The sequence below is a fragment of the Musca domestica genome, unplaced genomic scaffold (assembly GCF_030504385.1).
Source record: "Musca domestica strain aabys unplaced genomic scaffold, Musca_domestica.polishedcontigs.V.1.1 7, whole genome shotgun sequence".
In the NCBI taxonomy this organism is placed as follows: Eukaryota; Metazoa; Arthropoda; class Insecta; order Diptera; family Muscidae; genus Musca; species Musca domestica.
The window spans coordinates 5,089,011-5,106,841 of NW_026712383.1; the positions used below are offsets into that span (position 1 = coordinate 5,089,011).

General features: G+C 34.8%; 1 protein-coding gene across 3 annotated transcripts in view; it reads right to left on the reverse strand.

Moving 5' to 3' along the window:
* Positions 1-10,448: 10,448 nt before the first annotated feature.
* The window catches only part of LOC101901317 (GTPase-activating protein CdGAPr), a 220,957-nt gene continuing 213,574 nt past the window's right edge, over positions 10,449-17,831 (reverse strand). For all 3 annotated transcript variants that reach the window (XM_059130256.1, XM_059130257.1, XM_059130255.1), the window contains 4 exons: positions 16,896-17,762; positions 16,059-16,578; positions 13,834-15,989; positions 10,449-11,270 (listed from right to left, as the gene is read on the reverse strand). In XM_059130256.1, coding sequence (XP_058986239.1) covers positions 11,192-11,270; positions 13,834-15,989; positions 16,059-16,578; positions 16,896-17,762 — 3,622 coding nt within the window. In that variant the 3' untranslated portion in view covers positions 10,449-11,191. The remainder of the gene's footprint in view (positions 11,271-13,833; positions 15,990-16,058; positions 16,579-16,895; positions 17,763-17,831) is intronic.

Below are 17,831 nucleotides of genomic sequence, written 5' to 3' on the forward strand. Positions count from 1 at the left end.
TTAATACATTATAGTAGCTTTCGTACTAAAACAAAACCACATTTAAATCTCAACCCTACACACTTACAATAACCCCAATATCAGCATTTCAAAACCCAGCTCCATCGGTTCACCAAAACCGAAATTGTACAAAATTTAGTAAAGTTCTTATACTTAGAATGTGCAAAAAAGTAAGGAAAGCCGGGCGGAGCCGACATTATGATACCCTACACCACTTTGCTAATTTAGTAGAGCTCTACATAACAACCAGTAAAGAAAGTCTTAAAGTCGGGTGGGGCCGACTTTATGATACCCTACACCACTTTGCTAATTTAGTAGAGATTCGCATAACAACTAAAAGTTTTCATAAGAGAATTCATCATACACGCTGTGAATATAAATATAATTTAAAGTTCAAAGGACTAAATATGCCGAAGCATTTGAATCTTTTATATGCTATAGCTAATCTGAACCGATCTTCACCAAATTTACATACTAGCTTCTAGACTCAATTCGGTCGTAAGTGCAAAATTTCATCCCATTAAGGCAAATATTAGACGTTTGATGCACAATAAAAGGTAAATCGGACGAAGTTATATATGGGAGATATATGTCCAAATCCGAACCGATCTTGATAAAATTTGGCAAAGATATTTCTGAGCGGTATTTCATATATTCCCCTGAATATCGTTGTTACGGAGTGCATATTACGGCTGTGGGTAAGAAATATAACAAATCGGATGAACAATATATATGGGAGCTATAGCTATATCTGAACTGATTTCGATCAAATTTGGCATATTATTTTCAGGCCTAATTTGGTCGTATATGCAAAATTCCATACAATTTGTGGCGCACAATAAAAGGGAAATCGGACGAAAATATATATGGGAGCTATATCTAAATTTTGACGGATTATATCCAATTTCAATATGGTTCGTCATTGGGTCAAAGAAATGTCTTGTGCAATAAATGCGACCTATACTATGTTTACAAAAATACATGGACAGACGGACGGAAATGCATAAATCGACTCAGAATGTGATTTTATGCAGATCATCAAAAGAAACTATCTCGTTTCCTTTTGCCTGTTACAAACAAATGCACAATGACGTAATACCCTGACCAACTTGTGATGTATTTCAACAATTCAAACATTTATTTGTAATATTTTGCCTAAAACAGAGTATATTTAATAAAAGAACACTATTTCATAACTTCACTAACTAATTTCATCGAAAATAGTTGCTTTTATCCATCCTGACGAAATGTAAGTATTATACTTCTATTTGTTCAATAAATTCCTGATGGTACCAAATTTTATGAATTTTAGTACTTTTGGTACACTGTCATTTTAAGAATTTTTAATAATCCTGCAGAACATTAAATATCCACATTCCAAGATTTCTAGCTTTATCGCTACCCCAAATACCGAATTTAGTACAATTTAATAGTATTCGTACTTTTTTACCACATATTTCCAAAACCACCTTCAAATCTCAACCCTACACACTAACAATAACCCCAATACCAACATTTCGAAATTCCACATCCATCGGTTCACCAAATCCCAAATTGTACCAAATTTAGTACCATTTAATACAATTCTTATACTTAGAAAGTGCCAAAAAAAAGGGTTGCCCATATTCGACGGACCCATCTGGCAACGCCATAACTTTTGACAGAGATGTCACATCGCTTAATGACATACCGCGTTTGAAGCGTCAGTCCAAGCAGATTTTTACCATGAACCAATACACGCCACGTGAGCGTCATCGAAATGGCCGAAGATGACGAGCAATTTTGGAACAAAATTATCATGTCCGATAAAGCCCATTTCACATTGAATGGGACCGTAAATAAGCAAAATTGCCGTTTTTACGCCACTGAAAATCCTCAGGAGATTCAAGAAGTGCCTCTTCATGACGAAAAAGTCACAGTTTGGTGCGGCGTTAGTACGAAAACGGTCATTGGGCCGTTTTTCTTCCAAAATGAAAATGGCCATGCTGTTACCATCAATCAGGAGCGTTATCGCGACATGATGACCAATTTTGTGATGCCAATTATTCGTCGAAAGCGTATGAGGCAGTTCTGGTTTCAACAAGACGGCGCTCCACCGCACACAAGTCGCATAACAATCGATTTTCTGAAGAATTTGTTTCCGGGGTCCGTTGAATATGGGCAACCCTATATTCGTACTTTTTTACCACATATTTCCAAAATCACCTTCAAATCTCAACCCTACACACTAACAATTATCCCAATACCAACATTTCGAAATTCCACATCCATCGGTTCACCAAGTCCCAAATTGTACCAAATTTAGTGTCATTTAATACAGTTCTTCTATTTAGAAATTGCCAAAAATCCAATATCCTTCATATAAATCACATGTATGAGCATTTTTTGTAATAATTTCTTTATTTCATAATTATTGTTTGTTGCTTGTTTGGTTTTGTTTATATATAGATACAGAAAAAGGTTTATTCAATGTATGTATTGTTGTTGTTGTAAATTAATGAAAATTAATAATTATTAGTTGTGGTAATGCATGTTGTTGTGTATGTTAAGTTTGTATATCATAATTTAAGTTTTTATGTCAATTACTTTAAGTTATAAACAATTCAAAATTGAAATTGTTTTAAGTTTTCGTTTTTTTCTTGTTGTTGTTGCTGTTTTCTTTTATAATACAAAATATTTATACAGAAAAAATTTAACTACACAGAAAATTACTAACTCTTTTTTTTGTTTTTGCTTTGTAACTTTAATTTAATTTTTATGTAATGTTATCTTGTTGTTGTAATACAAATTTTGAATTTTGTTTTGAATGTTATTACTTTTATGTTTCGTTAATAATTTTGAATATATGTGTTTAGTTGTTTTAGAGTGTAATTTTTATTATTGTATTTTAAATATTTGAAAGCATTTTTATTAAGTTTAATTTTTAAATTCAATATTCGTAGTAAAAACAAAATAAAAATACAGCCAAAGTTGAAAATTGCCAAAGGCCGTTTTTGCGACATAAAAGCAGTGCGTTAAAAATTGCCATAAAACTGAAGCTGTAAAAATTAATGGAAAATATATTTTTAAAATAATAAAAAAATACAGTGTCAACAAATTGGAGTTCAATGTCTGGAGAAGGTTGAAATGAATTTAAAACATTTCGTCCTTCAAAATCAATTCCTTTTCGGTCGTTTCAAATTAAAATGAGTAATATGCCTACGACCCTTTGAACAATTTGTCTTTACCCTAGAAATCGATGTCTGCTCAGTAGTAGTTAGGTAGTAGTTTATATAAAATCGCAAAAGCTATATTAAGTTCAAAAATGTGGCAAAAAGAATTGCAGGGTTTTAGTTCTTTATGGGATGTAGCACTAATTGCTCATCGGTATCCTTTAGGTATCCAAAATAATTATTGAAAATTTATAATTATGAAAATTTGGATATTACTGGCACGGAATTTTTATTCCATAAACCATGTGAAAACTTTATTTAGGGTCAAATCGGCTAACCTCAAAAACCCAAAAATGTGGAACTTCCGTTAAATAGGGGTTATACCTTATATACTTTTTGAGAGGACTTAAACTACCCACTGAAAGCCTAATACGCCAAATTATAGCTGATTTGGTTGGGGCCAACCAAGAAGTGCACAAACATTAAATATTTTTGGGAACCCGAAATGTTAAATTACTACTGATTCGGTTGGAAATTAAGGACCAAAAAAATGGATCTACGTTAATATTTTTTTTCGCAAGGAGTTAAACTAGTCACAGAGACCTCCAAATATCAAACTACTGGTAATTTAGTTAAAAATTGATGCCGAAGCCTTCAGAAATATCGAAAATCAGGAGATGTCGAAACTAAGTATATGAGAACTATACCAAAAATTTAACTTACTATTAATATTTTTTTGTGAAAAGTCAACATACCCACTGAGTATTCAAAATATTAAATTACACCTGATTTAGTTGACAATTAGGGGCCGAATCCTAGAAAAAACCAAAAGTCAGGAGGTACTTTAATATTGGGCTATATCTTGAATCTCGATCATAACATCCTTCTATGAGAGCATGGCATAGCCGTGGGAGTGTCTCCGTAAAAGTTTAGGACTCTGTTCGATAACGATTTATAGGTAATTGTTATGGCAACACCATCTAGTAGGGCAAGACTGACTCGGTCCACCGAGGGGACCCCATTCGTGACCCATTCAAAACCAGGGATCCCGTTTATCAATCGGTACTTAGGGAGCTTGAAATCTTGATAAACATTAACTTTTATATAGCATGCAGAATTGAGATACTGGCAATCTCGAATTGAGTTTTTGAAAATGAGCCCCGGCAATAAAAACGACAAATCTGAGAACCAATCTTTGATCCGGTTTGAAACCGTTAGCTAGCATATGTCACCCCACATTAACCAGTAACGGGTTGGTTTACCGCTTTAACGGACCCTCTAAGGCTGGGGTGTTAAGTAAACCGTGCAGTCAGGGTACCGATTGTATTTGAACGGTTACCTTGCTGCCTCAGGCTTCGATTCAAAGTCCTTACCGTGGCAATGGCCATGACAGATCTCGTCACCTCAACGTTTCCGATATCTTATATCTTACCAATTTGTTTGAAAGAAGCCTCTAACACGGATACGATTTACCAATTGATTCCAAATGTAGGTGGGGACGACTTTCTGTTGCCGTACGAACAGTTATGTACCCTTCTTGGGAAAACTAAAATCTGGTTTTAGGAACGAGTCGCAAGTTGTACAGAATAACCGACTTGTTTCGCAAGTTATGACATATATAAGTATTGGAAATTTTGACCCTTTCTGGGTGAGGTAACAGAAGGGGTTGGCAGATATCTCTAATCTTCACAACATATTTGGTGTTAGCAAAAATTTGTTTTTTTTTTTTTCAAAAATGTGAACCCTTTGTGAAGGAGTACCAGAAGTTTTGGACCGATATATCCCATCTTCACAGCAGATCTAGTGTTAGTTGAAATAATGGGGTGTGTGAAATATGAAGATAAGCGGATGCTTATTTTGGATTTTATAATAGTTTCGGTTATTCAAAACTTTGACCCTTTGTGGGGGAGGTACCAGAAGGAATGGTCCGATCTCCACCATCTTTATAACAGATCTTGTGTTGATGGAAATATTGAGATGTACCAATGGAATCGGATTTTAATTTCGCTCTTTGTGGGGGAGATACCAATAGGAGTTGACAGATATATTACATCTTCTCACCAGACCTTGGGTTAATAAAAATATTGTGATGTGTGCAATTTTAAGACAATAGGACACTTACATCACATTTTATAAGAGTTATATTTATAATTATTTTGACCCATTGTAGGAGATGTACTTGATGGAGTAAAATATTTATTTTCTTTTGTGTGGGAGGTAGCAGAAGGAGTGGACCGATGCTGCCCATCTCCGAGCTCAATCTAAGTTTAATATTAATATTACGATGTACCAAGTTTTGACCAAATCGGATACTCCCTTCGAGAGTTACCGTGCGCACTAGCCAGCCATACAGACAGACGGACGGACATCCCTAGATCGACTACAAATGTACTGAAACGTATTTGGTCCAAAGAGGTCTAAAACCGTTATTTGGATTAGGCAGGCAAATGATATATACCCTCTCTAGCCATATGGCTGAGGGTATAAAAATTGTGTCGCACTTGAAAAATCACTGGGAATAGTGACTCCAGAGCTCAGGTGATGGCATCGACTTGTAGCTGCAAAATTCCATCATGGAAGGTCAGATCACCTTCCTGGTAATGCACCTACCAGCATACCTATTACCCTCGATGACACCGAACAACAGGAGGCAAAAACACATGATTAATCCGACTTTGAATTTTACTCCAATCAGAATAATTGAATACTTTAAGCTATTTAACACAAAATGATTATTTAATATTTATGGCATTGGATACAAAAAATTCGGCCAAAATTAATGTTTTGAGAAATTAATAAAAAAAAGAAATAAAAAAACTCGCTTTTTGTTTTGCTTAAACATCGCAATTTCATTTTCTATTCTAACCTGCTAATAAAAGTTAATTTAAATTTTTTTCTCTTAAAATTATAACAATGAATTATATTTATGTTTATTTGTAACTCTTTTTGTTTTTGGTTTTTCTTTGCATATCAAATATATAAAACAGTTATTTATTTTTGATGCTTTTAATTATTACTTTTTGAATGGTTAATAATAGTTATTTTTTTATTAATGTATCTTTTTATTAGCATTCCTTATTTACTTTTTTTGTTTATTACAATCATATTTTATTGATTAAAGCTTTATTTAATTTTTTGGTATTTCATTACAAAAATCTTTAGTTGTTTTAATTCGTTTAATTTCCTTTAGGGGGTGTCTAAACAAAAATTTGGCAACATCCTGCAGTCCTGTTCGTATTTTTGTTCACTTTATTTTTGGTTCTATATATATTTTTGTAGTATATTGTTGTTTATCTATGAAAAAAATATGAGAACTTTTTTTGTTAATATTTTAGTTTGTTTTTCTATTATTATAAATTTTAAAAGTTTCTTTTTTTTTGTTTGTTGGAAAAAGGATATTCACTCTTTTTATAAGCTTTTGGTTATGTTCGTTTGGTTCCCATAGTTTTGTGTGTGGTAAAAAAGAGAGAGATAGAGAGATTGAAATTTTGATTTAATTTTAAGTTTTTCTTCTTTTAATATAAAGTTGTATTGGTAAAAAATTTTAAGATAATTTCAAGGAATTTGAAACTGCAGAGCATTCTTCAATGTTCCAGAAATCAATGAAGACAAAATGTATCATATTTCCCTTCATAAAGGGACATTAAGTTTAGTATTAAACTAGATATCTTCACTGACCTCTTCCTTAGAATCTTTTCATTGAAGTTGCAATTTTTCCTTATTTAATTATATATTTCTTCAATTATTAAATTAAATTTCATTTGCCTGTTTTGTTTATTAATATAATAACAATAATTACTTGGATTTTCTATTCTAAAATTAATTTTTAAAATAAATCATTTTTGTATAACTAATTAAATATTTCATTGTTCTAATTGTAAATGAAACATTAGCACAACTCTAAGCTTGTCTTAAGTATATTTTCCAAAGTGTTCTTTTACATTAATTTTTACTTAATTCAATTTCGTTATACAATTCAGAGGTGTTTTCAAAATTTCAATAACACTGTGCAACACAAAAAACACTTACGGGGAAATCCAGCTGATTATAAAGGAAGAGCTAACAATTAAAAAAGCAGCTTAGTTCGGTCGGGCCGAACTTTTAATACCCTCCACCATTTTGAAGGAACTTGAAAAATTAAAAAAAAATCCGTAAAAAATACATCTCAAATGAAACCCCTTATATGGGGCTATACAAAGACGTTTTCCTTCATAAGTAATTATTTTCTTCATAGACTGTAGAACCCATTACGAACTTCATTTGCGAAATTTGAAACAATTCTGGTGAATAATACCGCTTAAGTCCAACTAACTTCAGACTGCTGTCATTTCTAAGCCACTCGCCCGGCAGCTGTTAAAATTATTCCAGTGACAACTCATTATATTGTTTACAAGCGTACAGAAGCATTTTGGTGAGAAATTTCCAGAAAAAAATTTATTAGTGGTGGAATTCAAGCGTGATAGTGTGATTTCTTTATATTTGGCTGGAAAACCACAAGTGGCTATCGTTAGAGCACTCCACCATTTAAATGTGAATAAATCTTTTGTGTCTCGTATCATCGCTCGTTACCGTGATACTGGTACCATAGCCTAACGTCAAGGAAGTGGACGGAAGAAAACAGCAACATCAGCAGAAATGGTTCGAAAAGCAAAGAAGCGACTTGATCGAAAACCCCCTGTCGCAGTGGCTGAAAAATGGCTCGTGAGCTGAATATATCGCAATATTCCATTTGCCAAATATAGAAAAATGAGCTCGGGGTAAAGCCATTGAAATTCCAAAAAGTGCAAGAACTTACACCGCAACAGAAAGAAAATAGACTCAAAAGAGATAAAAGTTGCTTCGCTTGGCGGACAGTGGTGAACTGCCGAATTTGGTTTTCTCCGATGAGAAAACATTCATTGTCCAGCAGTTTGTAAACAAACAAAATGATCATGTTTGCTTGCCAAAGAGATCAGCTGAAAATGTGCACCTTCAGTTGGCCACTGGCAGCCATAACAGCCGATGGTCGCTCTCCGCTCGTATTAATCGACCGTGGCATCAGAATAAATACCGAATATTATCTCGAAAATATTCTGGAGTGTGTATTAAATCCTTGGGCACGCACACATTTTGGCAGACCTTGGATATCTAACAGGACTCAGCACCATCGTACTCACCACGCGCCACCCAAGAATGGTTACAAAATGAGGTTCCTCGCTTCATTTCCAGCGCATAATGGCCACCAAAAACGGATACCAATCCTTCGGACTATTGTGTCTGGAGTATTTTGGAAAGCAAGGTTGGCACTAAAAACACCAAAGTATCGATCATCCCAGACAAGCGCTTCGCCGGGAATGGGACAAAATACCGCAGAGCAACATTCGGGCAGCGTGTGACAGTTTGATTGGCCGTTTAAAGGCCATAATTCTTGTCAAAGGTATGCAATTAGAACAAATATAAACATATTCTAAAATGTGATGCTATTTCAGACATTTTTTGCTTTCATTCAATAAAATTGAAAAAAATATATATATAAAAATTATGGCGTTTGACTCTTTTGCAGTTTTTATCCCACCCTGTATATAACATATTAACATATTAAGTAAACCGATTTTTTTTTGCTCAGAGACTCACAATAAAATTTGATTTGAAATAATTCTCCGTTCAATACTTTTCACAAAAAAATTAAGTATTAAAGGAGATTTTGATTCCGATACCTGTTAAATTAACAGTATGAAAAGAAAAGGCATCATTTTCATTTGTAATACACAATTTTTGAATGTAATTTTCCTAAAAACTATTGTACCTAGGTATATGGTTTGTTCTCAGATTTATAGTGAAGTGTTGTGTAGAACTTCTTCTTTTGTCGCCTTCCGCCTAAAACGGATTTGTTTAAATTATTATTAATTATTTAATTATTGAAGAATTTGATTTTGTCGCACAGTGTAATCGAGTTTATTATAACCTCAAAAAGTTTTGCCAATAACATCAATTCTTTATGCTGCATAAATTATGTAAATCAAAAATAATAGTTGATAGGAAATTATTTAAAAAATGAATATTCCCAGCATTGAAGATCTAGAGAGATATCTTTAGATAACATATTCAAATAACATATAATCGGTTGGAATCTAACTCACAGTCTAAAGTAATGGTAGCCGCCTCCAAAGTCTCTGGAACGACCTCGTTGGCGAAATTACTGTCAGTGTCCGGAAGATCCAGGATGATATCTTTAGAATCGTTTAAATCATAACTATCTTCAATACAACATATAATCGGTCGGAATATATCTCACAGTCTGAACTAATGGTACCAGTCTCAACAAGTCTCAGATATGAACTCGTTGCCAAAACTACTATCAGTTTTCGGTAAAGCGGATGCTGGGCCATTAATGGGAGTGAAGAAAAAAACTAATAAACTCCAGCTACTAAAAATATTACAGAAATAAAAAAATAAAAACAAATGTCATATTTTTTAGTCATAATGTTTGCATAAAAATTAAAATTTTATTTCAGTTTTTTTATTGTTGTTGCAATTGTCATGTACATAAAAAAATCATAGTAATAATAATAATGTATAAATTTTCAATTTACAATTATTAACTAAGTTTAAGATTTATAAATGTAAAAAAAATATTTTTTCCATTTTTTTTTTCAGAAAAGAAAAAATCAATTTTTTTTCCTCTTCTTCAGTTTGTCTTCACAAAATAAAAATACAACTACTCCTTAAATGCTCAAAAGCTAGCTTAGATAATAACAAAAATAAATTAAATTTAACTATACACTAAAAAACAACTAAAATTTAACAGTTTAATAATAATTATTTAATAATAAAAAAATCATAAAAATTATAAAAAATATATATATGTTTTAAACAAGTCATCATGATGGGTGAAATTCTTAAAAACGAAATCTAACAAAATAAAATATTGCATTTTTTGTTTTCAAATGTTTAGAGATTGTTTTTTATCTGAAACAAATATTTCTTTTTCTGAAGTTGTAGTCATCAAAAAAGATTTTACAAAAGTCGAAAGATTAGTTTAGAGAGGAAGTTGTTTTTAATTTATATAAATAACACATGGGTGGAACAGAGCATATTGAAAGGGGTTCTTAAAAAGAATTTACTGAATTCGAAGTAGTTAAAGGTAAAATATTGGAAACTAAACACCGAACACTTCAAACGCTGTTCCCGAATCTGCAAAAATCTACAATAAACGATTTTTTCCTTTTTGATATCGAAAAAATTGAAAAACTTAGTAGATGCTTGCCGGTCCTGGAACAGGGCAAATATTATAAGTAATGAAAAATATCAATATAATTCAGATTCGGTTAATTTAAAATTGCTATAGGTTTCAAGGCAGCTAACTTAAAGAAAATGCATTGATTTTTTCTAAGCTGGAATGCTTATCACGCTCTCTGTGGCAAACAAATGACTAAATGTCTTGGCTTAGACTCTCAGCTAAATCCAACCCATGTGTTATAAACTTTCTAATAGAATTTCGTATATAAAGAAATGCATTTTATCTTTTCACATATTTAAACATCTTTGGATTGTTTTTGTGTTTTTTACTAAATTTTATAATCCACAATATTTATATTATCATTATTTTTTGTGGGTGAAGGATATATCTTTTTATGATTTTTCTTTGTTTAGTAGAAATATAAATATATAGATTTTTTTTCAATATTAATATCATTTGTTTTTTTTTTTTTACTTTCTTGTCGTTAATATGTGTGATTTTTAGTTTTGTTAAGAGTGATGCTTTTTTGTATTTTAATATATTATGTTTTAATACTATATCATTTTTAAATTAATATTTTTGTTATTTCATCTTATATAAAACATAATTTTTTTAGTTCACAAAAAAATTGTTTATGATAAGTTTAAATATTATAATATAAATATTTTCTTGTTTTTTTTTTAATTGTTTATTTTTAGTATTATTGTGTGACGTCCATGGTTGAGATGAGTTTTATTTTCTTTGTTTTAGTCCACCCAGTTTGGAGTGGGTTATTCTATTAAACTAGCATCTAAATGTTTCATTAGATTTTTCCACTTAATTATTGCTGATTTTGTGAACGAGATTCGAACATGGCGGTAACATCACGTATGGAAAATTGTGGTGAGATTTTTTCACGGCTGTAAAGAACAAAAAGAGAAAATATAGATTAACTGTAGTTCTTAAGAAAAATCAAATATTTTGTATATCCTCCACCAAACATAGTATGGAGGGTATATTAAGTTCATCATTCCGTTTGTAACTCATCGAAATTATGTTTTTAGACCTAACAAACCATATATGTTCTTGATCAGCGTACAATTCTAAGACGATTTACCACTGTCCGTCTGTCTGTTGTAATCATGATAAAGTCAAAACGAATTAAGATAGAAAGCTATAATTTTGCACAGATCAATCTTTTGTCTGCAGGTTAGATTCGAAGATGGGCTATATTGGTCCCCGATATCATATAACCCCCTCATAACGGTACTCCCGATATTTGGTATTTTGAAGATTTTTAATGGAATTTTCTGAAAATCCACACAAGAAGTTCCTTCTAAGTAGCTTAGCCCCTGAAAGAGACTTGTGTATATAGGTTCACGATATCGCATAGCCCTTATAAAACGGTACCCCTGATATTCGATATTTTAATGATTTTAGCGATATTATTTACCGTAATTCTTTCAAATTTCGTATTTGAAGTCCGCAATGGGTACTTCAGCCTATAACAAATTGTCTATGCAGGTCCAGGTCTTCGTAGAGTCTCCATATAGCAGTACCTTCCTATATTCGGTATTTTGATGATTTTAGCGACATTAATCTAATTTCGTATTTGAAGTTCGCAATGAGTACTTCAGCCTATGGCGAAAAAATGCTTGTGCAGGTATAACCTTCATATAACAATACCTCCCGATATTCTATATTTTGATAAATTAATTTTATAAATGACACCGGAAACTTGTCTATGTAGGTCAACGTCACATACAGAGTGAGATGAAAAACTACAACCAACTTCAGACTGCTGTCATTCCGGCAGCTGTTAAAATTATTCAAGTGACAGCCAATTATATTGTTATATGCGTACAAAAGCTTTTTGGTGAGAATTTACCAGAAAAAAATTATTCGTGATTTATATTTGCCTGGAGAACCACAAGTGGCTATCGTTAGAGCACTCCAGCATTTAAATGTGAATAAATCTTTTGTGTCTCGTACCATCGCTCGTTACCGTGATACTGGTAGCAAGCCCGACGAAGAAATGGTTCGAAAAGTAAAGAAGCGACTTGATCGAAACTCACGTCGCAGTGACCGATAAATGGTTAGTGAGCTGAACATATCGCAATATTCATTCAGCAAATATTAAAAAATGAGCTCAGGATAAAGCCATTGAAATTTTCAAAAAGTTCAAGAATTTACACCCCAACAGAAAGAAAATAGACTCAAAAGAGCTAAAAAGTTGTTTTGCTTGGCCGAAAATGGTGAACTGCAGAATTTGTTTTTCTCCGATGAGAAAACATTCGTTGCCCAGCAGTTTGTAAACAAACAAAATGATCGTGTTTACTTGCCAAAGAGGTCAGCTGAAAATGTGCACCTTCGTTTGGCCACCAGAACTCAAGCGCCGGCCATGGTGATGGTGTGAGCCGCCATAACAGCCGATGGTCGCTCTCCGCTAGTATTAATCGACCATGGCATCAGAATAAATGCCGAATATTATCCTGAAAATATTCTGGAGGGTGTATTAAAGCCTGGGGCACGCAAACATTTTGGCCGCAGTCCTCGAACATTCCAACAGGACTCAACACCATCGCACTAAGCACGCTCCACCTAAGAATGGTTATAAAATGAGGCCCTTCGTTTAATTTCCAGCGCACAATGCCCACCAAAATCTCCGGACACCAATCCGTTGGACTATTGCGTCTGGCGTATTTTGGAAAGCAAGGTTGGCACTAAAAAATATCAAAGTGTCGATCACCTCAAGTAAGGGCTTCGCCGGGAATGGGCCAAAATACCGCAGAGCAACATTCGGGCAACGTGTGACGGTTTCATTGGCCTTTGAAGGTCATAATTCGTGCCAAAAGTGACCAATTCAAACAAGTCTAAGCTTATTCTAAAATTTGATGTTATTTCCGACATTTTTGCTTCCATTCAATAAAATTTTAAAAAAAAATGTAATAATTATGGCGTTTGACTTTGTGGCAGTTTTTGTTATCTCATCCTGTATGGTTTGTTCTGAGATTTATAGTCAAATTTAATGTAAGATATTTCTTCTTATGACATCATCTGCCTACAACCAAATTTTATGGCACTTTAAGTCGTCAACTCGGAAAAAGCCTCTACAAAAAAATTATTTAAAAAATCAATACTTTTGAATTCTTCGGGTACATTTTTTGATATACAATGGAAATAGAGATGATGAAGATGAATAATATTTTTGTCTTTGATGTCATCCTTCTAAAATGACGCTTTGTTAGAAATTTTAGTAGAAAATTAAAAAATGGAGAAATCTAGCTGTACTTGACAGCAATTTTCGATATTGGATTGGCTTTGAGGAACATGAAGCTTGAATCTATCCATAAAACTTTCACAATTATAAATTAATCTCTTCAACTCTTCCCTGAAAGTGACTCATTCTGTAAAATATTGATATTTCAATAACCCAACTTGAAATAGTTTATGCCCATAATCTACTGAAATATTTTTACTCACTTGGATGATATACTATTACGTGCTGCTGGCGACAGTCCGGTAGAGCCCAGTTCATGTGTTGTCTTCACAGAAGAACGTTCCCTTGCCAATGGTGTCGTGGAATTAACTCCATTTGCAAAATCCATACTCTTACGTTCAAACTTTTGTACTGTAGCTCGTGCCGAAAATTCCTCCTGATCTGCAGACGTCATTCCGCCGCTGGATGCTGTTGACGATGTTGATGTGGGTTTCGTTGTATTGCCTCTGTTTAGAGAATGTTGTGAACGTTTAATAAATGAATCACCGCCACCACCACCGCCGGCATTATTGGCATTCGTTTGATCGTAACTATTTTGATTCTTTTCATCCGATATGCTACGCACACGATGTTGAGTATTCAATGTGGTTTCGGATACCGCTGATGAGGGAGGATTACGACCAAATTCTTTCAGATTATCCATGTCTTTTTGTAGGGTACGCATGTCGGCTCGAGATTTCGATTTGACTCTCAGTGAAGTATTGTCGGGAGAGAATTTATCATCTTCATTTTTGGTAAGATTTAAATCTGTTTTAGATTTTGATTTAAAAGAGTCGGCATGATATTTTTGAGTCAACTGTTGACGCCGTTCCTCCTTAATGCGATCAATGCGTTCCCGATCCAATTTTACACCCGACAAAACTTTCAGATTTGTGGAAGGTGTAGTGGCTCCTCCATTGCCGGCATTGGTAGGTGATGTTGAAATATTGGAATTATTAAGATCGGCAGTATTTTCAGGATGAACATTATTTTGTATCAGAGAAATGCGATTTTCTGTTGTGGGGGTGATTTTCAAATCAGCCGTTTCATAGTCATGTTCTAGAGTGTTGTTGAAATTCTTTTCTTTTGGTAAATCAATCTTAAGCGTTGTCTTATCGTTGTTGGCCTTGGAAGCACAATATTCCTCTGTTATGGGCATACCAGGCAGTCTTTTGGGTGGATTTAAAGTTTTTGGTCTGGTAAAGTCAAAACTTTTCCTACGATTTCCTGCCTCATTGGCGGACTGTTGTGTAAGCTGTTGTGAGCTTTTCAGTTCCTGTAGATTTTTATTGCCAAATTCACGTATGAAAGCATTTTCATCCAGAGATCTGGTAATTTGTTGGCTTTTGTTGAGTTTTTGTTTTAGGCTAGCCGTTTGCTGCTGCTGTTGTTGGTGATGTTTCGAAGACCTTTCAGGATGTGTGGCTGTATTCAAGGTATTAGGTTTTCTTATGGAACTTCTGTTGCCCGAGAAATCAAAAGCTGGCATTTGCTCCACGGGTGAGACTTCAAATTTGGTAGCCAATTCCTTGACACTAAAATTCGAGGGGGATCTTCTTGCAGTATTGGCAATTTCTATGGTCTCGGATTCTTGATCCTTAATGCTATCCAAACTATCCAATTCCACCTCGGGATCTTCATAGCTATCCGGATTGCTTGATTCCTCTTTGAGCAAGGCCTTCATCTCTTCACCCATCAGATTCTGATAGACACTATTCGGTTTTCTCATCTCCACATTTTCATACAACAATTTCTCCTCATCGGACATTTGTATGTCATCACCGTGAGTGTCGATTGGTGTCGAATCCTTTTCACTTTCACTCAATTCCTCAACTTCAGCTAAATTCTCCAGTTCTTTTTGTGGATATTTGCGATCCTCACTCAACAGCTGATTGACCTCGGTAACAGAATTTCTAAAGAATTTCACCTGCTCATAGACTGTGTTCTCATCGAATGAGGTCTCCAGCAATGGTTTGGTGGAATGTGATTGTTTGTCTTCCTTGTGCCTCATAAAGCTGGGTCTCTCCTTTGTGGGACTTTTAAGATTATATGTAATGCTAATGGTGGATTTAATTGGACTAGCTAAGGTTTTTAGGGGAGAATTCAGATTACTGGGTGTGTTCTCATATTCCTCATAGGCTGGTGAGTTTTCATCGGTCTCAATGAGAGAATGCATGCTCAATTGCCTTTGCAGATTCTGATAGCCATATTCACTGGGCGTTACCGATTGACTGGTGTTGTCGGTGAAATTGGAATTGGGTGAAATTAAATTATGATTGCGTTGTATTGAAGATTCTGCTGTGAGTTTGGAACCACCCACCGGATTGAGGTCAAGGGATAGTTCGCGTTTTAAAGCCTGCATATCACGTTTTTCGATTATCTAGAATGAAAAAAGATGAATTTTTGGAATTACTAGAAATTTCAATAAGGGAGGAAGCATGACACTTACATTTGATCCTATACTCTCAGCAGAGGTGCCCAGATAACTGCCTGTATCCACACCCAACAGCATTTGTTGCATTTGATTCGAGGAGGCAGCCGAAATGCCTGATATGCCAGACATTGCTGATGACACCATTAGCGGATCCAAATCATGTTGTGGTGTATTTACAGCTGAACTATTCTCAGAACTTGTATCGCCCACCAGCAAAGAATACCGGGGACTTTGTATGGGTGATGAAGGTGTCACAGACAGCTTCGATTGTTCCATTTCATTGGTGTGATGATGACTTTGTGACAGCTTATGATTGTGCGTATCTCTACTACTTTCTTTGGTTATATCGCGCAGCAGTTGTTGTTGTTGTTGCAAAGCATCATTCGTCACACAATAGCTGTTGCGATTTTTAACTTTAAGCAGATCATATGATTGAGGTTTGGCTGTTAAGTGATGATGCTGATGATGTCCACCGGATGGTTTCGGTGAAGAGCTATTGGAATTTGTCGATTGATTGGCACTAAAGGAAACAGTTCTGAAATTGGAGGGATGAAAAGTCGTTATAATTTTATAAAGAAGATAGACTTAGTGGTAGTATCTTTTGAAAGTACATCAGATCATTGAACATTACTTTGCGTTGTAAATTTGTCTTGTTTTATGAAATGTTTAATAAAAAATTGGAATGAAAATTTAACCCCTCTGGTTTTTAGCCCATAGCCTTTAATTTGTAACCAACTACCAGTGACCTATGGCAAATTTCTTTGGCTTTGTCCTATGGTCACATGCATTTCACATATTTATAATAACCTTGGCATATTTTACTGACATTTGATCTATTCAAACCTCTCTTACCTTGTTTTCATTTGTGGAGATTCTTCTGCCTTCTTCTGGGCAGCTGAAGCTGCTGCCGCAGCCTCCACTTCTTCGACTAACATCTTGGCAAAGGTCTCCTTGCTGGATAGACGTCGTTCATTGCTCACCCCCGTTCCGGGAAAACTAAAACGTTCTTTGGAATTGCCCACCGTTGTTTTATTATTATCCTGATCCTTACGCTTGGAACCCAACTGTACAGAGGGATAGCTATAACGGGTACTAGAATTAGACGAAGTCTTTTGGGCATCCATTGGCACTTGTTGCCTTTGTTTGGTAGGGGTGGTAATTTCCGTTGTGGAACCTGCAGCGTAGAGGGATGTCGCCGAAGTTTGACTGGATGTTGGTGGTGGTGGTGGAGCATGAACTTGAACACTGGCATACAATGTCTGGGGATTGGCCACAGTATGTTCGGGTGTACCACAGTCTATATACTGTATATCAGACAATTGGTCTTCCAATTTGTAACGTTTGCAACAGCTTTCATCGCTGTTGTGTTCATGGCAGGTTTCGCCATGGCATTCACTAGGTTGAGACCAATTTGTTGTGGTATTCGAAGGACTAGCTGTGCTGGCGGTGGTAGTTGAGGCTGATGCTGCGGCCGCCGCTGAACTGGGCGATAACAAGAGATTAAGACGTGGTTGCTTCTTGGGGCTGGGATTAACGCTATTGGTTTGACTGGAAAATTCTTCTGGGCGGGCACGCATAATGCGACGCGAGGTGGAGCCCGATGAGGGCGGTATGTTTTCTTTGCCCACCCTTGGCGAACTAACCAATGACTCACTTTCGGAAAATATACGCATTTCGGGTTCCTCACGATCAAAGTTTAGGCCCAGTTCGGAAAGTTCTCTGCGGAAAGAAGAAGAGATAAATAAAATTAATTCCGAATTTTTTATCTCATCAAATTGTTCGTTCCAC